The 25,859-nt window shown below is 49.7% G+C and overlaps 1 protein-coding gene across 1 annotated transcript in view; it reads right to left on the minus strand.

Annotated features, from left to right (window-relative positions):
- LOC142245454 (uncharacterized) overlaps positions 1-25,859 on the minus strand; it is a 46,077-nt gene that overhangs the window by 14,532 nt on the left and 5,686 nt on the right. The window contains exon 2 of the mRNA XM_075318170.1: positions 18,725-18,833. Within this exon, the coding sequence (XP_075174285.1) occupies positions 18,725-18,785 (61 nt within the window). The 5' untranslated portion in view covers positions 18,786-18,833. The remainder of the gene's footprint in view (positions 1-18,724; positions 18,834-25,859) is intronic.

Here is a 25,859-nt window from a genome sequence, read left to right on the forward strand (position 1 = left end):
TCGTGAAAGTGTGCAGGCTAGACCAGGTAGCTGCCTGACACACCTGCTGAGCCGTAGCCCGGTGCCGCAATGCCCAGGACGCACCCACGGCTCTGGTAGAATGGGCTTTCAGCCCCAAAGGAAGCGGAAGCCCAGAAGAACGATAGGCTTCAAGAATCGGTTCTTTGATCCACCGAGCCAAAGTTGACTTGGAAGCCTGCGATCCCTTACGCTGGCCAGCGACAAGGACAAAGAGGGCATCTGAACGGCGCAAGGGCGCCGTGCGAGACACGTAGAGCCGGAGTGCTCTCACCAGATCTAATGAGTGCAAATCCTTTTCACATTGGTGAATTGGATGAGGTCAAAATGAAGGTAAGGAGATATCCTGATTAAGATGAAAAGGGGATACCACCTTAGGGAGAAATTCCGGGACCGGACGCAGAACCACCTTATCCTGGTGAAAAACCAGGAAGGGGGCTTTGCATGACAGCGCTGCCAGCTCCGACACTCTACGGAGCGATGTAACTGCCACTAGAAATGCCACCTTCTGCGAAAGACGTGATAAAGAGACATCCCGCAGCGGCTCGAAAGGTGGTTTCTGAAGAGCCGTTAGCACCCTGTTAAGGTCCCAGGGTTCCAGCGGACGCTTGTAAAGTGGGACTATGTGGCAAACTCCCTGCAGGAACGTGCGGACCTGCGGAAGCCGGGCTAGACGCTTTTGAAAAAATACGGATAGCGCCGATACTTGTCCCTTGAGAGAGCCGAGAGACAAACCCTTGTCCATTCCGGATTGAAGGAATGAAAGAAAAGTGGGTAAGGCAAAAGGCCAGGGAGTAAAACCCTTATTAGAGCACCAGGATAAGAAGATCCTCCAAGACCTGTGATAGATCTTGGCGGACGTTGGTTTCCTGGCCTGTCTCATAGTGGCAATGACATCTTGAGATAACCCTGAGGACGCTAGGAGCCAGGACTCAATGGCCACACAGTCAGGTTGAGGGCCGCAGAATTCAGATGGAAAAACGGCCCTCGTGACAGCAAGTCTGGGCGGTCTGGGAGCGCCCACGGTTGACCCACCGTGAGATGCCACAGATCCGGGTACCACGACCGCCTCGGCCAATCTGGGGCGACAAGAATGGCGCGACGACAGTCGGACCTGATTTTGCGCAGCACTCTGGGCAGCATCGCCAGAGGAGGAAATACATAGGGCAGTCGAAACTGCGACCAATCCTGAACTAATGCGTCCGCTGCCAGAGCTCTGTGATCTTGAGACCGGGCCATGAATGCCGGGACTTTGTTGTTGTGCCGTGACGCCATGAGATCGACGTCCGGCGTTCCCCAGCGGCAACAGATCTCTCGAAACACGTCTGGGTGAAGAGACCATTCCCCCGCGTCCATGCCCTGACGACTGAGAAAATCTGCTTCCCAGTTTTCTACGCCCGGGATGTGAACTGCGGAGATGGTGGAAGCTGTGGCTTCCACCCACTGCAGAATCCGTCGGACTTCCTGGAAGGCTTGACAACTGCGAGTGCCGCCTTGGTGGTTGATGTATGCGACGGCAGTGGCGTTGTCCGACTGGATCCGGATCTGCCTGCCCTCCAGCCACCGATGAAAGGCCAATAGGGCTAGATACACTGCCCTTATCTCCAGAATATTGATCTGAAGGGATGACTCTATCGGAGTCCAGGTTCCCTGAGCCCTGTGGTGAAGAAAAACCACCCCCCACCCTGACAGGCTCGCGTCCGTGGTGACCACAGCCCAGGTGGGGGGTAGGAAGGATTTTCCCTGCGACAGAGAGTTGGGAAGGAGCCACCACTGAAGTGACGTCTTGGTTGCAAGGTAAAGAGAGACGTTCCTGTCGAGGGAAGTCGACCTCCTGTCCCATTTGCGGAGAATGTCCCACTGGAGTGGCCGCAGATGGAATTGCGCGAAGGGCACTGCCTCCATCGCTGCCACCATCTTCCCCAGGAAGTGCATGAGGCGCCTCAAGGGGTGTGACTGACCCCAAAGAAGAGATTGCACCCCTGCCTGCAGCGAAAGCTGTTTGTCCAGCGGTAGCATGACTACTGCTGAGAGAGTATGAAACTCCATCCCAAGGTACGTCAGTGATTGGGTCGGTGTCAACTTGGATTTTGGGAAGTTGATGATCCACCCGAACTGCTGGAGAGTCGCCAGAGCGACGGAAAGGCTGTTTTGACACGCCATCTGAGAGGGTGCCCTGACCAGAAGATCGTCTAAGTAGGGAATCACCGAGTGGCCCTGAGAATGCAGGACCGCCACAACAGATGCCATGACCTTGGTGAACACCCTTGGGGCTGTCGCCAGGCCGAAAGGCAAAGCCACGAACTGAAGGTGTTCGTCCCCGATGGCGAAACGCAGAAAGCGTTGATGTTCGGGTGCGATCGGCACATGGAGATAAGCATCCTTGATGTCGATTGATGCTAGGAAGTCTCCTTGTGACATTGAAGCGATGACCGAGCGGAGAGATTCCATCCGAAACCGTCTGGTGCTCACATGTCTGTTGAGCAGTTTGAGGTCCAGAACGGGACGGAACGAGCCGTCCTTCTTTGGCACCACAAACAAGTTGGAGTAAAAGCCGCGACCATGTTCCTGGGGGGAACAGGGATCACAACTCCTTCTGTCTTCAGAGCGTTCACCGCCTGAAAAAGTGCATCGGCTCGCTCGGGGGGCGGCGAGGTTCTGAAGAAACGAGTCGGGGGACGAGAGCTGAACTCTATCCTGTAACCGTGAGACAGAATGTCTCTCACCCATCGGTCTTGAACATGTGGCCACCAGGCGTCGCAAAAGCGGGAGAGCCTGCCACCGACCGAGGATGCGGTTCGGGGATGCCGAGAGTCATGAGGAGGCCGCCTTGGAAGCAGTGCCTCCTGCGGCCTTTTGGGGGTGTGACTTGGACCGCCACGCATAGGAGTTCCTCTGGCCTTTCTCCGGCCTGTTGGACGAAGAGGTTTGGGGCTTGGCGGAGGGACGAAAGGACCGAAACCTCGATTGTATTTTCCGTTGCTGAGGTCTCTTCGGTTTGGACTGGGGTAAGGAGGAGTCCTTTCCCTTGGATTCCTTAATAATCTCATCCAATCGTTCGCCAAACAAACGGTCGCCAGAAAACGGCAAAAAGGTTAAGAACCTCTTGGAAGCCGAGTCTGCCTTCCATTCACGCAGCCACATGGCCCTGCGGACTGCCACAGAGTTAGCGGATGCCACAGCTGTACGGCTAGCAGAGTCTAGGACTGCGTTCATGGCGTAGGAAGAAAAAGCTGACGCTTGAGAAGTCAAAGACGCAACTTGCGGAGCAGAATTGCGTGTGACAGCATTAATCTCAGCCAGACAAGCTGAGATAGCTTGGAGTGCCCACACGGCTGCAAAGGCCGGGGCAAAAGACGCGCCCCTGGCCTCATAGATGGACTTCACCAGGAGTTCTATCTGCCTGTCAGTGGCAACCTTTAGAGATGAGCCATCTGCAACCGATACCACAGATCTAGCCGCCAATCTGGAGACTGGGGGATCCACCTTGGGACATTGAGCCCAACCCTTAACTACGTCAGAAGGGAAGGGGTAACGTGTGTCAGTAAGGCGCTTAGTAAAGCGCTTGTCCGGAACTGCTCTGGGCTTCTGGACAGCATCTCTGAAGTTAGAGTGATCGAAAAACGCACTCCGTGTACGTTTAGGGAACCGAAACTGGTGTTTCTCCTGCTGAGAAGTTGATTCCTCTACAGGTGGCGGCGGGGGAGATATATCTAACACCTGGTTGATGGACGAGATAAGGTCATTTACTATGGCGTCCCCTTCAGGTGTATCAAGATTGAGAGCAACGTCAGGTTCAGAGCCCTGAGCTGCGACGTCCGCCTCGTCCTCCAGAGAGTCCTCAAGCTGGGAACCCAAGCAGCGTGAAGAAGTCGGGGAAGATTCCCAGCGGGCCTGCTTAGCCGGTCTGGGACTGTGGTCCGGGCCGGAGTCCTCCACATGAGACCTAGGGCCCCCCCTGGGAACGTGCTGCGGCGCGGACAGAGAGGGGCCTGGAGGCGAAGATCCAACAGGGCCCGAGTCCTGTGGAAGGACCGGTCTGGACTGCAAAGCTTCAAGCAGCTTGGCAGACCATTTGTCCATAGACTGAGCCATGGATTGTGAGAGTGATTCAGATAGTTTTTCAGCAAAAACTGCAAACTCTGTCCCTGCCGCCTGGACAGGGGGAGCAAGGGGTTCTACCTGAGCCGAGGGGCCCACTAGTGACCGAGGCTCCGGCTGAGCAAGCGAAACAGGGGTCGAGCATTGCTCACAGTGTGGGTAGGTGGAACCCGCAGGCAACTTAGCCGCACAAGAGGTACAGGACGCAAAATAACCCTGTGCCTTGGCACCCTTGCTCCTTGTGGACGACATGCTGTTGTCTCCTAGGAGAGTGATCACTGAGGGTATATGGGAAAGGGTATACAGCCCGACCAAACAGAAATATATAATATATATATATATATATATAGTATCTATTCCGGCACCCTAAGGGGGCCAGCACCGGGTGACCGGTGTGGCTTACCGACCGCTAAAAAGCGGAGTGTGTGTCCTCCAGATTCCCTGCCTTAGGTCTCCCAGCGTTGCAGAGCTCTTTCCTGGAAATCCTCCACAGGCAGAATGGCAAAAAAATGGCTGCCGGAGCTCTCTGGGGAGGAGTGGGGCCGTGGGCGGCGCTAGAAAAGTGCGGGAATCTGGAGTCCCCACAGTGATCAGTGAGGGGGGAGGAGGCATACAGGATGCTCCGGCCCTCACAACCGACGTCAGGTCGGCAGTCCCGCCCTTACCCCTGATAGACAGGCCCGGGGGCGGGAGTTTTGCTACTAGGTCGCAATTGAAGCCGGGGACTAAATTTAAGACCGCGGCCGACAAACAGGCGCGGTCGGCGCGGAAGTCCGCCGGCCGTCACAAATAAGCAGCTGCTGCAGCATCCGGGATGAAGGCGCTCCATGCACATCCCCCATGGGGGTACAGAGTACCTTAGTGATGCAGGGCCCGGTCCCTGAAGATAATAAGCTCCTGTCCGACAGATTCCCACAGGGGCTGCGGAGGGAGCACGGTCCCAGTGAATGGATGACCGCTCAGGATCCCACTTCTCCCAGAGCCGCTAAGGCAGGGGTGGGGAACCTTTTTACTGCCGGGGGCCATTTGGAAAATTCTACCAACCTTCGGGGGCCGCACAAAATCATCAACTTGAAAATGACCCGGCTATAATTGGTCAAACAATTAATTAACTCACCCCTATACCCCTACTGTGGCGGCCAGAGCTGATTCTCTTTGGTGCGCTGTGATGTTTGCGTCTCACAACTGCTTTTCCAGGTTTGTCTTTGTTTGAAGCGCAGATTGGTAAATCATATATATTACACAGGAGGCACTGTACATACACACACCGCTCTGACACACTGCCCGTATACTGCACACAGCCTTGACACAGTTGTCATATTGTACACTACCCATGACACACACTGGCCATATATAGTACACATGCACAGGAGATACTGTATACTGCACACAGCACTCACATGCCGTATACAGCACACACACAAGCCATGCAGAGCACTCACACGCCGTATACAGCACACACACAAGCCATACACAGCACTCACATGCCGTATACAGCACACACACAAGCCATGCACAGCACTCACACGCCGTATACAGCACACACACAAGCCATACACAGCACTCACATGCCGTATACAGCACACACACAAGCCATGCACAGCACTCACACGCCGTATACAGCACACACACAAGCCATACACAGCACTCACATGCCGTATACAGCACACACACAAGCCATGCACAGCACTCACACGCCGTATACAGCACACACACAAGCCATACACAGCACTCACACGCCGTATACAGCACACACATGCCGTATACAGCACACACACAAGCCATGCACAGCACTCACACGCCGTATACAGCACACACACACAAGCCATGCACAGCACTCACATGCCGTATACAGCACACACATGCCGTATACAGCACACACACAAGCCATGCACAGCACTCACACGCCGTATACAGCACACACACAAGCCATACACAGCACTCACATGCCGTATACAGCACACACATGCCGTATACAGCACACACATGCCGTATACAGCACACACACAAGTCATGCACAGCACTCACACGCCGTATACAGCACACACACAAGCCATACACAGCACTCACATGCCGTATACAGCACACACATGCCGTATACAGCACACACATGCCGTATACAGCACACACACAAGTCATGCACAGCACTCACACGCCGTATACAGCACACACACAAGCCATACACAGCACTCACATGCCGTATACAGCACACACACAAGCCATACACAGCACTCACATGCCGTATACAGCACACACACAAGCCATACACAGCACTCACATGCCGTATACAGCACACACACAAGCCATACACAGCACTCACACGCCGTATACAGCACACACACAAGCCATACACAGCACTCACACGCCGTATACAGCACACACATGCCGTATACAGCACACACACAAGCCATACACAGCACTCACATGCCGTATACAGCACACACACAAGCCATACACAGCACTCACATGCCGTATACAGCACACACACAAGCCATACACAGCACTCACATGCCGTATACAGCACACACACAAGCCATACACAGCACTCACATGCCGTATACAGCACACACACAAGCCATGCACAGCACTCAACACGCCAAAAGGTTCTGCATGTAAACATGTGCACACCAGGAATTAGATATACCAATAAACCTTACAATATGAAACTTTATTACGTGCCAAACACAGCACACACACACGCCGTATACACAGCACACACACGCCGTATACACAGCACACACATAGCACACACACCATATACACAGCAGACACACGCCGTATACACAGCACACACACAGCACACACACGCCGTATACACAGCACACACACGCCGTATACACAGCACACACACGCCGTATACACAGCACACACACAGCACACACGCCGTATACACAGCACATACACAGCACACACGCCGTATACACAGCACACACACCGTATACACGCCGTATACACAGCACACACACCATATACACAGCACACACACAGCACACACGCCGTATACACAGCACACACGCCGTATACACAGCACACACACAGCACACACGCTGTATACACAGCACACACACAGCACACACGCTGTATACACAGCACACACACAGCACGCACGCTGTATACACAGCACACACACAGCACGCACGCTGTATACACAGCACACACACAGCACACACGCTGTATACACAGCACACACACAGCACGCACGCTGTATACACAGCACACACAAAAAGATAAGCAGACCTGCCAACAGGCAGGGAGATGCAGCCAAAATCCTAAATATGATATATTGTATAGCAAGGATTTAAAATTTAACTTTTAATAAATATAATAATAAAATAGATCAAAGTGCAAAGTGAAGTACAATAAAAGAAAGGATCTCACCCAGTTCTTCTCCTGAGGGATCCACACCACTGTATAGACCAAGGCGGGCGGGCATCAGACCAATGACGTAAAGCCGGGGATAAACAGTATAGTTACATTACCCCTGTCGTGCCCCTGCAATAGCTTCCGCCCTTACAAGGGCAGCACCCAAGTCAGGATAACTACCCCAGTAAATACACAATAACCCTCCCAACGCGTTTCCCTCTCCGTGTAACAGGAGAGTTCCTCAGGGGAGAAAAAGAAAGTAGAGCCTGCAGTGGCAGGTCAATACATTACATTACACTACTTGCTTTCAGTAAGTGTGTTCACACACCGCTTTCAGTGTATGTGCTAATGGCCAGTGGGACGCTGTATACTGCCAGAGCCCGACCCTATATACCTCTCAGTACTCCTGTATCACCTGCAATCAGTGGGAGCACATATTTCAGCAGCCTTACTAATCGATCACCAAAAACAAACATAGAAAGATCTGCCCAGATTCTTATCAAGCTGAGCAGGTATACACATCCTCATATTCATGCAGGGCGGATCGGAATAATTTCACCCATCCTGCCCAACAAACTTACAGTTCAGGTGGACTCAAATGACTGTGCCCGTGCGATCCGCACTCAATCCATCAGGTCTAGGTTGTCCCAGAGGCCACTAGTGCGCACGCGCGGCTGAGTGATAGTTCTTACGCGCTCCAGAGTGGAACGCACACACCGCGCATGCGCGAGATCACGCTCTCCATCTATCGCGTGTATGCTGCCCGGGCGGTCACCAGAGCACACGCGCGGCTGGTTCAAAGTTCGTCCGCGTTCCACAGTGGAACGCACACACAGCGCATGCGTGGGTCACATTCTAATATTATTAATTGACAGGCGGTACTTCCGCGTACCACTCTGGAACGCACCAGCCACACAGCGCAAAACATAATGGACAACCAAGAGATTCTTACAGCACAAAAAATTAGTGTAATACATTAAATCGGTTAGCCATCACTGCCATCACTGGTACCTCCTAAAATGTAGGGGTACATAAGTAATGGCTTCTATAGAGCATAGCACATTCATCAGTCTCTTAGTCATGAATCAGTAATATTGTTAGATTCTCTGGAGCCACTTGAACAATGTACACGTTAATGAGGGAATAAGGGATCGAAATATATATAGGGTCGACATGGACCAAACTAACACTGCACAATAATGGGAGAACATAAATCATGGGATAACCCAACAAGGTATCAAATACTGGAAGAACTGTAGGGGCAAATTCACTGCACCCCACAACCACCATAATAGCTCCCACAAGCCTACTATCTCAAAAACCACGGTCCGGTGTAGGCTAACAGAAAGGCTTTATATAACTGATCATTGGCGCGGTTAAAAAGACGAAACCACCATCAACCACCACAACGTACACCTCAGCCCAAGATTTTAGATAAAGCTGCCATAATTAATCTGGTCATTAAGACCCTCAGGACGACAAGTCCGCAGTCTGAAAATCATCCTTGCTTCCTTTTGAAGGAGAAATCTATCCAAATTACCTCCTCTTGGGGATGGATTCACTCTCAAAATCCCCATGAAGGTAATTGCCTCCCTGTTGCCAGGGTGCTGTGCATTCATGTGCCTGGAAATAGGAGTTTCGCGTTCATTCTTTATATCGCCAAGGTGCTCACCCACCCGTCGGCGTAGCTCCCTGGTGGTCTTTCCAACATATTGCTTCCCGCAATGACACGTAGCTAAATACACTACCCCCCTCGTCTTGCAATTTATAAAGTCCTTCATTTTTAGACACTCTCCCGTGACCGTGCTAGTGTAAGTCTTGCCTGTCTGGACGTGACTACAGGCCACACAGGACCCACATCTAAAGCACCCAGTAGGTTTACTTGGGAGCCACGTTGTTGGTTTGTCCGGGGCCACAAAGTGACTGTGCGTCAGACGGTCACGTAAGGAACGATTTTTTCGGAATGTTATAGACGGTTGTGTACCAATAGTGTCTGCAATATCAGTGTCCATCTTCAGGACCCCCCAGTGCCGCTCCAGAATACCTCTCACTTGGTTTGCCCCCTTTGTAAAGGTCGTGATAAATCTCACCAAGCCACCATTCTCCTCCTTTTTAGGTTTTGGAACAAGGAGTCGGTTCCGATCCTGGCTCAGAGAATGGTGGTAGGCCTCCTTGAGAATATGGTTCGGGTAACCCTTATCAAGGAAGCGCTCCCTCAGGTCTTTAGCCTTTTCAACAAATTCATCCCTCGTGGAGCAATTCCGTCTGAGACGTAGGTATTGACCTTTCGGAATACCGCGTCGCAGAGGGAAAGGATGATGACTTCTCCAATTTAGGAGAGAATTGGTTGCAGTGGGTTTCCTGAAGATGGTCGTCTGTAAGCCCCCCTGAGAGTCTATCGAGACCAATAAGTCCAGAAAGGATAATTCGCTGGGATGGATGACGAACGTAAAATTAAGGCCTATCGAGTTACAGTTCAGATCTTTCACAAAATTTGTAAACTCATCCCGAGGCCCCTTCCATAGTACAAAAATATCGTCTATAAACCTAGTCCAAATTTCAATCATAGACGTATACCTGGACATTCTTTCGGAGAACACACATGTGTCCTCCCACCAGCCCAGGAACAGATTTGCATAACAGGGAGCACAGGGGCTCCCCATTGCAGTGCCCCTGAGCTGGTGGTAAATCGAACCGTCAAACGTGAAAAAGTTGTTATACAAGACAAAGTGTAACAGGGATAGAACAAACTGGTTATGAACCTCAAACTGCTGACCCCTTGTTGACAAAAAATACTCCACGGCCCTTATACCTTGTTCATGGGGTATTGAAGAGTACAAACTCTCTACATCAATACTTGCCAGGAAAGTCTCAGAGTCCACCGTGACCCCCTCTATCCTCTTCATGAAATCCATACTATCACGGATATAGGAGGGTAATGATGTCACAAATGGACTAAGGATTTCATCCAAATAGATGCCCACGTTCTGTCCTATGCTGCCGACGCCAGAAACTATGGGTCGACCTCTTAGGGGTGTGGTCCCCTTATGAATTTTAGGCAGGACATAGAACGTGGGCATCACCGGGTAGTCAGAGAATAAGAAGGAAAATTCATCAGCACCAATCAGCCCATCTGCCTTTGCTTTACCAAGCAGGTCTCTCAATGTTTTTTTGGAGAGTTCCAGCGGACTACTAGAGACTCTCTTGTATGTAGCCATATCCTTTAGACCATCCAAACAAATTTTACGATAATCTTGAGAATCCAAAACAACCACATTGCCCCCCTTATCGGAGGGCTTAATGGTAATTGTCTTGTCCTTCTCCAACATACAGAGAGCCTTCATCTCAAATTTAGTAAGATTATTACTCTGCGTTACAAGATTACTGGCTACCGATTTTGATAAACACGCCCGTTGGTCATGAGGGCTTCCAAATGATTCACACACATCACGGGTCACTAAATTCAAAAAGATGTCTATAGCTGAAATATCAGTGGTACTTGGAGGCATTTTGGTGCTCGGATTTTTAAGGTTGGTGAAGGGACCCCTTCCAGTGTTAGTAGTAGTGGGCATATCCAGATTAGCCAGCAATCTAACATCACCCAACATATCAGAGGGTATATTTAACTCCTCACACAATCGATTATCCTTTAATTTAAAGAACTTTCTCCAACGGAGTTTCCTGATAAACAAGTTTAGGTCAACAATAAAGTCAAAAATGGACATGTCGCTAGTGGGCACAAAAGAAAGTCCCTTGCTTAGGACCGACATTTCGGCACTGGTGAGAGGTCGCCTGGACAAATTAATAATTTGGGAATCTACTCTTTGCTTTTTGTTTTGTGGCTCCTCAAAAAATGTTGTCTCTCTAAAAAAGAGCCGTTATTTGAGCCAATGGGGTATTGGCGATTCCCTCTAAAGTTACCCTTATGGAATTTTCTCCCTCTCTGTTGGTTAAACGAATTGGGATGTCTACTCTCTGAGTCAGAGGCCTCTGTCTCCGTAGACGAGAGGTCCGATTCCCGCTCCCTGGCGGACGTCCCCTCCGTTGGAACAAACTGATAAACCTTATTTTCTTTAAAATCTTGGAGATCCCGCACAAATTGCTTGTGCTTCCTCTCCTTAATTCGATACTGGTATTTCTCTACTGTACTCTGTAGAAGGTTCTCTTTGGCTACAAAATCAACCTCTCCCTGAAAGGTCTTAATGAATTCAATCTGTTCTTTCAGTTTATTATCCAAAGCCTCAAGACAAACCCTCTCCTCTGTCAGCAGAATTTTCATCAGCCTCAAGGAACTAGCAGTTGCTTCTTTTTCCCATGCACTCACTAACTGAGGGGTACGGCACCTCGGTGCAGGTAGTAGCGAAATACGCAAGCCCCTTGGTACTATTCCGTTTTTTATATAATTGTCCAGGCTCTGTACCTCCCACCAGCTCGTTGTTTGTTCCTTATAGGTCTTAGTGATCTCTTTAAATGCCGTTGTATATGATGGCAGAAATTTTTTCTGAGCAAATTCTTTCTCAGAAAAAATATCTCTTGCCTCGGTTAACCATGAGGTAGTATCCGGCGCTGACGCCAAGAAACCAGCCATGCCAGATATTCAAATACAATAAGATAAGCAGACCTGCCAACAGGCAGGGAGATGCAGCCAAAATCCTAAATATGATATATTGTATAGCAAGGATTTAAAATTTAACTTTTAATAAATATAATAATAAAATAGATCAAAGTGCAAAGTGAAGTACAATAAAAGAAAGGATCTCACCCAGTTCTTCTCCTGAGGGATCCACACCACTGTATAGACCAAGGCGGGCGGGCATCAGACCAATGACGTAAAGCCGGGGATAAACAGTATAGTTACATTACCCCTGTCGTGCCCCTGCAATAGCTTCCGCCCTTACAAGGGCAGCACCCAAGTCAGGATAACTACCCCAGTAAATACACAATAACCCTCCCAACGCGTTTCCCTCTCCGTGTAACAGGAGAGTTCCTCAGGGGAGAAAAAGAAAGTAAAGCCTGCAGTGGCAGGTCAATACATTACATTACACTACTTGCTTTCAGTCAGTGTGTTCACACACCGCTTTCAGTGTATGTGCTAATGGCCAGTGGGACGCTGTATACTGCCAGAGCCCGACCCTATATACCTCTCAGTACTCCTGTATCACCTGCAATCAGTGGGAGCACATATTTCAGCAGCCTTACTAATCGATCACCAAAAACAAACATAGAAAGATCTGCCCAGATTCTTATCAAGCTGAGCAGGTATACACATAATAATATTAGAATGTGACCCACGCATGCGCTGTGTGTGCGTTCCACTGTGGAACGCGGACGAACTTTGAACCAGCCGCGCGTGTGCTCTGGTGACCGCCCGGGCAGCATACACGCGATAGATGGAGAGCGTGATCTCGCGCATGCGCGGTGTGTGCGTTCCACTCTGGAGCGCGTAAGAACTATCACTCAGCCGCGCGTGCGCACTAGTGGCCTCTGGGACAACCTAGACCTGATGGATTGAGTGCGGATCGCACGGGCACAGTCATTTGAGTCCACCTGAACTGTAAGTTTGTTGGGCAGGATGGGTGAAATTATTCCGATCCGCCCTGCATGAATATGAGGATGTGTATACCTGCTCAGCTTGATAAGAATCTGGGCAGATCTTTCTATGTTTGTTTTTGGTGATCGATTAGTAAGGCTGCTGAAATATGTGCTCCCACTGATTGCAGGTGATACAGGAGTACTGAGAGGTATATAGGGTCGGGCTCTGGCAGTATACAGCGTCCCACTGGCCATTAGCACATACACTGAAAGCGGTGTGTGAACACACTTACTGAAAGCAAGTAGTGTAATGTAATGTATTGACCTGCCACTGCAGGCTTTACTTTCTTTTTCTCCCCTGAGGAACTCTCCTGTTACACGGAGAGGGAAACGCGTTGGGAGGGTTATTGTGTATTTACTGGGGTAGTTATCCTGACTTGGGTGCTGCCCTTGTAAGGGCGGAAGCTATTGCAGGGGCACGACAGGGGTAATGTAACTATACTGTTTATCCCCGGCTTTACGTCATTGGTCTGATGCCCGCCCGCCTTGGTCTATACAGTGGTGTGGATCCCTCAGGAGAAGAACTGGGTGAGATCCTTTCTTTTATTGTACTTCACTTTGCACTTTGATCTATTTTATTATTATATTTATTAAAAGTTAAATTTTAAATCCTTGCTATACAATATACACAGCACACACACAGCACACACGCTGTATACACAGCACACACGCTGTATACACAGCACACACAGCACACACGCTGTATACACAGCACACACGCTGTATACACAGCACACACACAGCACACACGCTGTATACACAGCACATACACAGCATACACGCTGTATACACAGCACACACGCTGTATACACAGCACATACACAGCATACACGCTGTATACACAGCACACACACAGCACACACGCTGTATACACAGCACACACACAGCACACACGCTGTATACACAGCACACACAGCACACACGCCGTATACACAGCACACACACAGCACACACGCTGTATACACAGCACACACACAGCACACACGCTGTATACACAGCACACACGCTGTATACACAGCACACACACAGCACACACGCTGTATACACAGCACACACACAGCACACACGCTGTATACACAGCACACACGCTGTATACACAGCACATACACAGCATACACGCTGTATACACAGCACATACACAGCACACACGCTGTATACACAGCACATACACAGCACACACGCCGTATACACAGCACACACACAGCACACACGCCGTATACACAGCACACGCACATGTCGTATACACAACAGACGCTGGATACTTAAGTGACAAATACATTTGATATATGGTGGTATATATTAGATATAAACACACTTAGCGCAGATATAAGTACCTGCTGCTTAGTTGCCCTGTAAGATTAGGTGCAGCACAAGTGTGGATGCAGCAGCTCAGCTCAAGGGCTGGCTTCATTCTCGTCTTTTCTCTCCATCAAAAGACCTGCTAGCCATGAACAGCCGAGCACAGAATGGGAGTGTGAGAGGTAGAACGCATGGCACTATACAGCCTTCTATATCCCGTGCAGGCCCCTCCCCCATCACTCTGATTCTAGCTGCAATCTCACAGGGAGCATGTAGGAGCAAGAGGGAGGAAGTCCCACCCCCAGTACTGTCTGCCGGCAATAGACAAGATGAGCAGCTGCCCGAGCACCACAGCCACCGGGAATCTGCTCCAGTGCCCCGGGGGCCACAGAAAAGGTCATTGTGGGCCGCATACGGCCCGCGGGCCGGAGGTTCCCCACCCCTGCGCTAAGGGATGGTGAAGGAGACGGCATGAGGCTCCGGCCTTTGTACCCACAATGGGTACCTCAACCTTAACAGCACCGCCGACGTAGTGGGGTGAGAAGGGAACATGCCGGGGGCCCCGTGGGGGCCCACTTTTCTTCCAACCGATATAACTAAAATGAGAATGCATGAGTGGATGTGTGCCTCCTTCCACACAAAGCATAAAACTGAGGAGCCCGTGATGCACGGGAGGGTGTATAGGCAGAGGGGAGGGGTTACACTTTTTAAAGTGTAGTACTTTGTGTGGCCTCCGGATGCAGAAGCTATACACCCAGTTGTCTGGGTCTCCCAATGGAGCGACAAAGAAATAAATAATTAAATAATTAAAAAAAAAGGCGTGCGGTCCACCCAATTTTAATACCAGCCAGATAAAGTTATAAGGCTGAAGGCTGGAATTCTCAGGATGGGGAGCTCCACGTTATGGGGAGCCCCCCAGCCTAACAATATCAGTCAGCAGCCGCCCAGAATTGCCGCATACATTAGATGCGACAGTTCTGGAACTGTACCCGGCTCTTCCTGATTTGCCCTGGTGCGTTGGCAAATCGGGGTAATAAGGAGTTAATGGCAGCCCATAGCTGCCACTAAATCCTAGATTAATCATGTCAGGCGTCTCCACGAGATACCTTCCATGATTAATCTGTAAGTTACAGTAAATAAACACACACACCTGAAAAAATCGTTTATTAGAAATAAATAACACTAACAAATTCCCTGGTTCACCAATTTAATAAGCCCCAAAAAGCCCTCCATGTCCGGCGTAATCCAGGATGGTCCAGCGTCGCTTCCAGCTCTGCTGCATGAAGGAGACAGGAGCAGCAGAATGCACTGCCGCTCCTGTCAGCTCCACGCAGCAAATGAGGTGAGTAGCGCAATCAGCTGAGGCACTTTGCAACTTAGGGGCACTTTGCATATTGCGACATCGCACCTGCGATATCGTCGGGGTCACATCGAAAGTGACGCACATCCGGCGCCCGTAACGATGTCACAACGTGTAAAGCCTAGGAGAGAAGATGAACGAACGTGAAACAGTCCAAAATCGGTGATCGGTGTCACGTCGTTCATTTTCATAATGTCGATGTGTCCGCAGGTACGATGTTGTTTGTCGTTCCTGCAGCTCCACACATCGCTGTGTGTGAAGCTGCAGGAGCGACAAACATCTCCTTACTTGCGCCCAGCATCCACCGGCTATGTGGAAGGAGGTGGGCGGGATGTTTACGTCCCGCTCATTTCCGCCCCTCCGCTTCTATTGGCTGCCTGCCGTGTGACGTCGCTGTGACGCCGCACGACCCACCCCCTTAGGAAGGAGGCGGGTCCCCGGCCAGAGCGACGTCGCAGGGCAGGTAAGTGCATGTGAAGCTGCCGTAGCGATAATGTTCGCTACGGCAGCTCGCACTACATATCGCATGTGCGACGGGGGCAGGAGCTATCGCGCTCGGCATCGGCTAGCGATGTCGCAGCATGCAAAGTAACCCTTACTCCTGGACACAGATGTACTGTGCGCGTGCGATGTCCTGGCCTTCCGCGTGCTGTGGTTGTTGTGGCGTCACCATGGAGATCGGGGGGTTGGGGATGACTTTGTCATCCCCATGCACACACCGGCACTACTGCACCCATCACCGCACACACACACCGGCATTACCTCAGTGACATCCCCGCTGACAGCGCGACTCCCTTCAGTTTCTGCATGGAGCTCACAGGAGCGGCGGTGTTCTACTGCCGCTCCTGTCAGCTTCCGATGTAGCAGAGCTGAAAGCGTCGTGGGACCTCTTTTGGATTACGTCGGACCTGGAGGGCTATTTGGGGATTAATAAAGTGGGGAAAGAGGGTGTTTTTTGTCTTTTTTTCCAAATAAAGTATTTTTTGGGGTGTATGTGTTTATTTACTTTCACTTACAGGTTAATCATTGGGGGTGTCTCATAGATGCCTGACATGATTAACCTAGGACTTAGTGGCAGCTAAGTGCTGCCATTAACTCCTTATTACCCCAATTGCCACCGCACCAGGGCAATTCGTGATGAGCCGGGTAGAGTTCCGGTACTGTCGCATCGAAAGGATGCGGCAATTCCAGGCGGCTGCTGGCTGATATTTTTAGGCTGCGGGGCTCCCCATAACGTGGGGCTCCCCAGCCTGAGAATACCAGCCTTCAGCCGTGTGGCTTTATCTTGGCTGGTATCAAAATTGGGGGGGACCGCATGTCGTTTTTTTTTAATTATTTACTTAATTATTGTACTGCACGATATAAACCCGTCCACCGGCGGCTGTGATTGGTTGCAGTGAGACAGCTGTCACTCAGCATGGGGGCGCGTCTGACTGCAACCAATCATAGGCGCCGGTGGGCGGGGGAAGCAGGGAATATGAGATGGAATAATGAGCGGCCGGCATTTTCAAAAGAGGAGAACCCACCAGAGAAGTGTGACAGCTGTGCAGTGTCGCGCCCGTGATCGGGGAGTATGAGAGAGGGGGAGAGAGGGAGAGACAGACTGACAGAGAGAGAGAGAGAGAGCGACATTGACAGAGAGAGAGATAGACCGACATTGACAGAGAGAGAGAGATAGACCGACAGAGAGATAGAGACCGAGAGAGACCGACCGACCGACAGAGAGAGACACCGACAGACAGAGAGAGAGACCAGGAGTGCTTTTAAACGATTTAGAATGTTCTGCTGGAAATGCTCAGTAGAACGTGACGGAATCCTGCATCATAGACATTCATTTTGCCTTGTAACGGATTCCAACGATATCCTTCGGAGTGTGTTCTGTTACAGCAACAAAAACCGCTACATTCAGCGTTCCCTTCGCCCGACGGTCACTGACGGTCAGCGACAAAACAACTGATGCGCCGCGGGGCGAATGCAACGCAGGACCATCCGTTGCTATCCGTAGCTAATAAAAGTCTATGAGGAATAAAACGGTTTCCTGCAACGGTTACAGTAATTCCTCAAGACGGCAGATAGCAACGGCTGCCGTTCAACACAAGTGTGAAAGCGCCCTTATATGGGGGAGCAGGACAACATGGCGCTAAGCGTGCTTATTTGTTCTATTTGGGACTTTGTGAAAAGGAGCATTTAAACCCTTTCCTCCCCGTATAGCCACGCCTCCTGATGAAGCCGATCAGGTGAAACGTACGTCGAGGTGCGCCCGGCCTCCCTGTGCCCAGGTCGTTGTGTGCTACAGCATGACTTAAGGTAATGTGGGTTTCAGTGGTCTGCATATACTGTATATACATTATATATGTACACAATCGCCTTATTTTTGCATGCTGCCTGGCACTGAAAGTGTTGTTTTATGGGGGTCTGTTTGTGTTAGTGTCTGCTTATGAGGCGCACGCAGTATCACAGCAGTTACTAACCAGCTTAATTGCTGCTGTACAGACTTGATGAGTGGATAGCTCTGTGGAATGTCTATAGTGTGTGCAATCAAACACTTTAACCTGTGAGTCGCTGACCAATTTTCAATTTTTCTGGTTACTTATATGCTGCTGTAATTTGCACTACTATATGTAATTAACCCTTTATTATTACTGGGTGTCACTAGGGAGGTTGGTTGGAGTGTATTTTACTCTGTTCCCCTTGTGTGGCATTTTCCATCTTCGACACTCTTCCTTGTTTTATGGCTTCACCTTCTTTTGTAAATTATTTCAATAAAATATTTTTCCCTTTTGCATTTATAATGTGGTCCTGTGGTAATTTTTTGAGTTTTCCAGAATTAACAATTTTGGCGTTATACTTTAGGGGTCACCTATTCTTTTAAGTTCTACACTATTTTAAAAACGCCTGATTCAGGTCCCTATAGACCTGGTTGCATCCGCCGATCCCGGGTATCTGCGGGTCCGCCCATCACTAGTCATTACTCCTCGCCGGGGCGATTACCTGTAGGATCCTCCTCTTTGCGCCGCTCATCTCCCCACACATCGCTTTCTCCTTTCTCCATTATGGCTTCAAGATGAATCTTCCTCGGATATTTGCCCGGATTTCAAAACTGTGAAAATAATAAATGTAAAAGTTACAGACAGAAGGAAAAGTCTTGTGGAATGTTTTAGATGGACGCTTTTACTAGAATCTCGTGTGGGCACTGAGCCACCAATCGCTGTCAACATCCCCACCTCCTATATCACCAGTGCTGCCCTCAGCGTCAGTACAGCGGCACCTAGTGGTAGAAGCAGGCGTCACTGGAGCAGGGTCCGGTAAGTTTACCACATTAAAACAAAGTGATTTCTTTCATTGTTTTGTCTGGACTAAGGCTGAGCGGATCCGGACTATAAGGGGCACTTTGCATGCTGCGACATCGCACCTGCGATCTCGTTGGGGTCAAATTGTTACCAGTGCCGGATTTCACTTTCAATGTCACAGCGTGTAAAGCCTAGATACACCAATCTCAAAAACATCACAATCGGGTGATCGATGTAGCGTCGGTCATTTTCATAAATTCGCTGCAGCGACAGGTACGATTTTGTTCCTCATTCCTGCGGCAGCACACATCGCTGTGTATGGAGCGATGAACATCTCCTACCTGTGTCCCGGCTGCAATGCGGAAGGAAGGAGGTGGGGGGGATGTTTACGTCCCGTTCATCTCCGCCCCTCCGCTCCTATTGGCCGCCTGCCGTGTGACATCGCTGTGACGCCGCACGACCCGCCCCCTTAGGAAGGAGGCAGGTCGCCGGCCAGAGCCACGTCGCAGGGCAGGTGAGTGCATGTGAAGCTGGCGTAGCGATAATATTCGCTACGCCAGCAATCACAAGATATCGCACCTGCGACGGGGGCAGGGACTATCGCTGCAGCGTCGGTAACACATTGTTACCGATGTCACAACGTGCAAAGCCCGCCTAAAAGTCTGGTTCCGCGCGGTTTCAAAGACGCCCGGGTGCCAAACCCAGGCACAGGATTCCGGTTGTACTATCCGGATTCGGCACTGGGGAAATTAAAGGAAAAATAAAGAAAACAAGAATTAAGTGAGCATTTCATACTTATGGCGACTCTGTGTCATGGCACCAAACTCCTTCCGGGTCACGCATTCACTTCCTGTATTGCGCAATAGGCTCATCGCGCACACACACAGCTTTCCCCGCCCACCTGCCCTCTGTGATTGGTTACAGTCAGATGCGCCCCCAGCCTGTGACAGCGTCTGCCTGCAGTCATTGCTCATCACGAATCGTGTGGATTACGCCGGGCCTGGAAGGGTGTTTGGGGTTAATAAAGTGGTGAAGGAGGGTGTGTTTTTGTATTTTATTCCAAATAAAGGATTTTTCTTTGTGTTTGTACTTATTTACTTTCATTTACAGGTTAGTGATGCAGGTCTCTCAGACACCAGTGCCATCACTAACCTAGGGTTTAGTAGCAGCTGTGCGCTGGTATTAACCCCTGCTATTACCACGATTGCCACCGCACCAGGGCAATGAAAGAGCCTGTAAAGCACCAGAATTGTCACATGTAATGGATGCAATACCGGGCAGCTGCGGGCTGAGAATACCACTCCACAGCTGGCTTTATCTTGGCTGAGTATCAAAATTGGAGGGGACCGCACATTGTTTTGTTTTTTTTTTTAAACTAATTATTTAAATAAAATAAAAAAAAAGCTACATGCGGTTTCTCTTAGGCCGGAGTCACACTTGCAAGGGACTCGCGCGAGTCTCGTGTCGTCTCGCATCACCCGGCACAGCTGCACACTCTCCTGATAGGGCGGGTCGGCTGTTGTGTTTCTATGGAGCTGCACGCTCATGTTCGGAGAGAGGCAGGCCATGTCGGGTGATGTGATGAGAGTCCCTTGCACATGTGACTCTGGACTTATTTTGATACACAGCACAGATAAAGCCCGACAGCTGGGGGCCGCAGCCTTGGGCTTTATCTGTGCTGGCATCAGAATATGGAGGACCCTGCGCCGATTATTTTATTTATTCATTTAATTTGATACCACCATAATGACCTGCAGACACTTGCATTGCTTTCCCAGCCCACCGGCCGTCCTGGCGCTTGTGATTGGGTGCAGTCAGCTCACATGTTGCCACTTAAGGTGGGGGCGTGTCTAACTGCAACCAATTACACGTGGGCGGGCAAAGCAGTGAATATTCAATGAGAGTTAATTGTGGGCTCTGGAAGGGAAAGCGTGACCCGGAAGCAGCTTGCCGCCATAACACAGCCTCAGTGAGTACACCGCACGCTCCTACCCCCTTATCCCTTCCACTAACGTTTTTAATCTCCAGATTCTGGTCCCCATAAACTTATATAGGTATCAGATTCCGGAGCGGATCCATTTTTTTTTTTTTTTTTTTTTAATTTAGCAGGGACATGCCGGTCCCAGTTTTTTGCGAGTTCGACTAGCACTAGTCTTGACATTTCGGATGCCCTAACATTTTTTTTTAATCAAATGTGAATTGTTTTGTTTGGAAATGTTGTAGTTTTGGGGTACATAGTATTTAGTTTAATGGTGTTCGAAGCTTTTTTTTTATTGGCGTTCACTTGTGCTATTAATCTGATATTAGATGTATCATCTGTTCTTTTTTATTTTTATATGGAGCTCAGTATGGTCTAAACCAGGGGTGGGGACCTTTTCTGTGGCCCCCGAGCAGATTACCGGGGACAGACGCGCTCAGGCCGCTGGCGGAAACTTGCTGGATACCGTCCCTTTAAATTCCCATGTGCACTGCGAGGATGCGCACACAGCGTTCATTAAAGAACGCTGCGTGGCCAAACAATTAGATACTCACACTGAGAACTTACTTTGTGGGCAGAGTACGGGCAGCACGGTGGCTCAGTGGTTAGCACTGCAGTCTTGCAGCGCTGGAGTCCTGGGTTCAAATCCCACCAAGGACACCATCTGCAAGGAGTTTGTATGTTTTCCCCGTGTTTGCGTGGGTTTCCTCTGGGTACTCCGGTTTCCTCCCACACTCCAAAGACATACAGATAGGGACCTTAGATTGTGAGCCCCAATGGGGACAGTGTTCCTGATGTATGTAAAGCGCTTTGGAATATGTTAGCGCTATATAAAAATAAAGATTTGATTCGATTTAGAGTTGTCTGTGCCCCAGCCCCTCCCGTGGTGATGTAAAATTGGACCAGGAGGTGGTAGTCGTAGGCGAGGGCTTTCCTCCGATAAGCGACCTGGCTGGGGGTGTGGAGAGGTGCGGTGCTGTCCATTCCTCTCAGGAGGTCGCTTCTTGACACTGTCTTGGGCAGGCCAGGACCATCTCGTGGAGGAAACGGAGACTGATAGTTCTTATTAGGCTGAGTCCACACAGGGATTACTACGAGTCCTTGCATGACACTCGGCTCACGCTAGCAGCATGGCAGGAGCCGAGTGTCATGTGACTGTAGTCCGATCAGACCACAGCTACGGAGGGGAGGGAAGGCCTTGCGGAGGAGAGGGAGGGATTTATCGCCCTCTCTCGTCCGTTGCTGGCTGATGCGAGAATTGCACTGCACCGGTGTAACGTGAGTGCAGTGCGATGTTTCTCTCACCCCATAGACTTGTAGGGGTGCAAGTGAAACAGGATTGCATTGCACCCGCAGAATGCTGCAACTGTTTTCTTGGTCCGATTAGGGCTGAGAAAACAATTGCTCATGGAAGCGGGCCCATACAGTAATATTGGTCCCAGTGGAATGCGATTTTTATCACATTCGCTCAGTATTACTCGCCATGTGTGCTAATCGTTACACAACAGTTCTTTACTACACAGTTTCTGGAAGGCAACTTTACACGAGAAGTAGTGGGCACATTTCATAGTACGCTTCATTAGTATCAAACACCAACACCCGCATTTCCTCTAAGTTCACCTCAGCTGTTATTATTGTGGATGCTCCCTGTCCTCCTGCCACTGCCCGGCCTAGCACAACGGAGCCGTCTGTGAGAGTCAGTCCAGTCCCCGTGCAGTTCCACGTCCTCCCAGCAACAGGGAGTAGCGACGCTATCGGATCTGCCACATTGGACTGCATACTCGTCTCGCGTCCAACTCCAGTCCCTACGGCCTACAACCAGTCCTAGATTTTTCTACTGGTTTTCATTTTGGGTTACAACCACCGTCCGTGTGTCCATAGGTTTTCTCACACTACTCTTGTGAGTGGGGGTATGGGGGGGGGGAAGCAGAAACAAGTCTTCCATTTGATTGGAAAGTCATACACACATTCTTAAGACCTGTCCTTTGTTGCTCATCCCCCCATCTAAAGTCGCCTCCAGGTGAGGATTCGGATAATTGCATTTTATGGCGTTTTCTGTTGATGTTCTCCCTGCACCTCTGGATTGTGATGTGGGACTGCGAGGAAATGCAATTCCCAGACACAATAAGAAAATAACAAACAGTCACAGGAATCCTATTACAATGCAATGACATTTCTCATGACTCCTGTCCTCTTTTTTATTTTATAAATTGAACATGATGCACACATGACATATTAAATATTTGCAGACCAATATGAGATGTCAGAGCCAAGATCCAGTTGTAGGGTCAGGAAAGATCAGGGAAGAAGCCACGAGGTATATTTTGCCACCGATCCTCCCACCCAAACATAAATGTAATACAACAGTCTGCACCCCCATATACTGCCAGAAACCCATATAGCCCCATATACAGCCCGCACCCTATATACAGCCCGCACCCCATATACAGCCCGCACCCCATATACAGCCCGCACCCCATATACAGCCTGCACCCGATATACCCCCATATACAACCTCCACTCCATATACCCCCATATACAGCACGCACTTTAAATGAGTTTTCTTTATTTTCATGACTGATAATTGTAGATTCACATTCAAGGCATCAAAACTATGAATTAACACATGTGGAATGAAATACTTAACAAAAAAGTGTGAAAAATGAAAATGTCTTATATTCTAGGTTATTCAAAGTAGCCACCTTTTGCTTTGATTACTGCTTTGCACACTCTTGGCATTCTCTTGATGAGCTTCAAGAGGTAGTCACCGGAAATGGTTTTCCAACAGTCTTGAAGGAGTTCCCAGAGATGCTTAGCACTTGTTGGCCCTTTTGCCTTCACTCTGCGGTCCAGCTCACTCCATACCATCTCGATTGGGTTCAGGTCTAGTGACTGTGGATGCCAGGTCATCTGGCGTAGCACCCCATCACTCTCCTTAGTCAAATAGCCCTTACACAGCCTGGAGATGTGTTTGGGGTCATTATCCTATTGAAAAATAAATGATGGTCCAACTAAACGCAAACCAGATGGAATAGCATGCCGCTGCAAGATGATGTGGTAGCCATGCTGGTTCTGTATGCCTTCAATTTTGAATAAATCCCAAACAGTGTCACCAGCAAAGCCCCCCACACCATCGCACCTCCTCCTCCATGCTTCACAGTGGGAACCAGGCATGTAGAGTCCATCCATTCACCTTTTCTGCGTCGTACAGAGACACGGTGGTTGGATCCAAAGATCTCAAATTTGGACTCCTCAGACCAAAGCACAGATTTCCACTGGTTTAATGTCCATTCCTTGTGTTCTTTAGCCCAAACAAGTCTCTTCTGCTTGTTGCCTGTCCTTAGCAGTGGTTTCCTAGCAGCTATTTTACCATGAAGGCCTGCTGCACAAAGTCTCCTATTAACAGTTGTTCTAGAGATGTGTCTGCTGCTAGAACTCTGTGTGGCATTGACCTGGTCTCTAATCTGAGCTGCTGATAACCTGCGATTTCTGAGGCTAGTGACTCGGATAAACTTATCCTCCACAGCAGAGGTGACTCTTGGTGTTCCTTTCCTTGGTAGTTCTCATGTGAGCCAGTTTCTTTGTAGCGTTTGATGGTTTTTGCCACTGCACTTGGGGACACTTTCAAAGTTTTCCCAATTTTTCGGACTGACTGACCTTCATTTCTTAAAGTAATGATGGCCACTCGTTTTTCTTTACTTAGAATTTGTATTATGGCAAGAAAAAAAGCAGCTAACAGTCTATTCAGTAGGACTATTAGCTGTGTTTCCACCAGATGTCTGCACAACACAACTGATGGTCCCAACATCATTTACAAGGCAAGAAATTCCACTTATTAAACCTGAGAGGGCACACCTGTGAAGTGAAAGCCATGTTCGGTGACTACCTCTTGAAGCTCATCAAGATAATGCCAAGAGTGTGCAAAGCAGTAATCAAAGCAAAAGGTGGCTACTGTGAAGAACTTAGAATATAAGACATATCTTCAGTTGTTTCACACTTTTTTGTTAAGTATTCCATTCTACACATGTTAATTCATAGTTTTGATGCCTTCAATGTGAATCTACAATTTTCAGAGTCATGAAAATAAATAAAACTCTTTGAATGAGGTATGTACAAACTTTTGGTCTGTACTGTGCATCTATAATATATATATATATATATATATATATGTACATACACACACCGTATTTTTCAGACTATAAGACGCACTCTTTTCTCCCCAAATGTTGGGGGAAAGTGGGGGGTGCGTCTTATGGTCTGAATGTAGGGCTGCGGGGAATGAGGGTGTGCGGTGGAGCGGGTCATCGGGGGCACGAGCAGGCTGCAGCAGCGCCTGCCTTGACCACGTGGGCCCGCTCATTACATATGCACGCCCATCTTCCCGCCCATCTCTCAGCGCTGAAGCCGGTGCTGACAGGTGGGTGGGATGATGGGTGGGGACACGAGCATAGTAAACAACAGCCAGCCGCATGATCACCCCTGGCAACTACAGCCTGGAGTGATCATGTGCGGCTGTATTCACTGCTCCCCGCGCATCATCATCAGCGCGGGGTGCAGTGAATCAATGTACTCACTGTTCCCCTGCAGCACCGCGATCTCTTCCTGTCTGCCGGCCACGCTGTGTGGAGACTAGCGGTGTTCACAGCGATGACGTCATCGCTGTGCGCACGTGTCCACACAGCCGCGCCGGCACAGACAGAAGGACATCGCGGTGCTACCGGGATCGTGGCCGGCTCCACACAGTGCTGCCGGCACAGACAAGAGGAGGAGCGATGCTGCGTGGAGCGAGGAAAGGCGAGTGTAAACGTTTTTTTTTTTGTGTGCCACAGGATGCAGGACATATAGCAGGATGGGGGTA

Source organism: Anomaloglossus baeobatrachus, chromosome 7 (genome assembly GCF_048569485.1).
Source record: "Anomaloglossus baeobatrachus isolate aAnoBae1 chromosome 7, aAnoBae1.hap1, whole genome shotgun sequence".
NCBI classification, from domain to species: Eukaryota; Metazoa; Chordata; class Amphibia; order Anura; family Aromobatidae; genus Anomaloglossus; species Anomaloglossus baeobatrachus.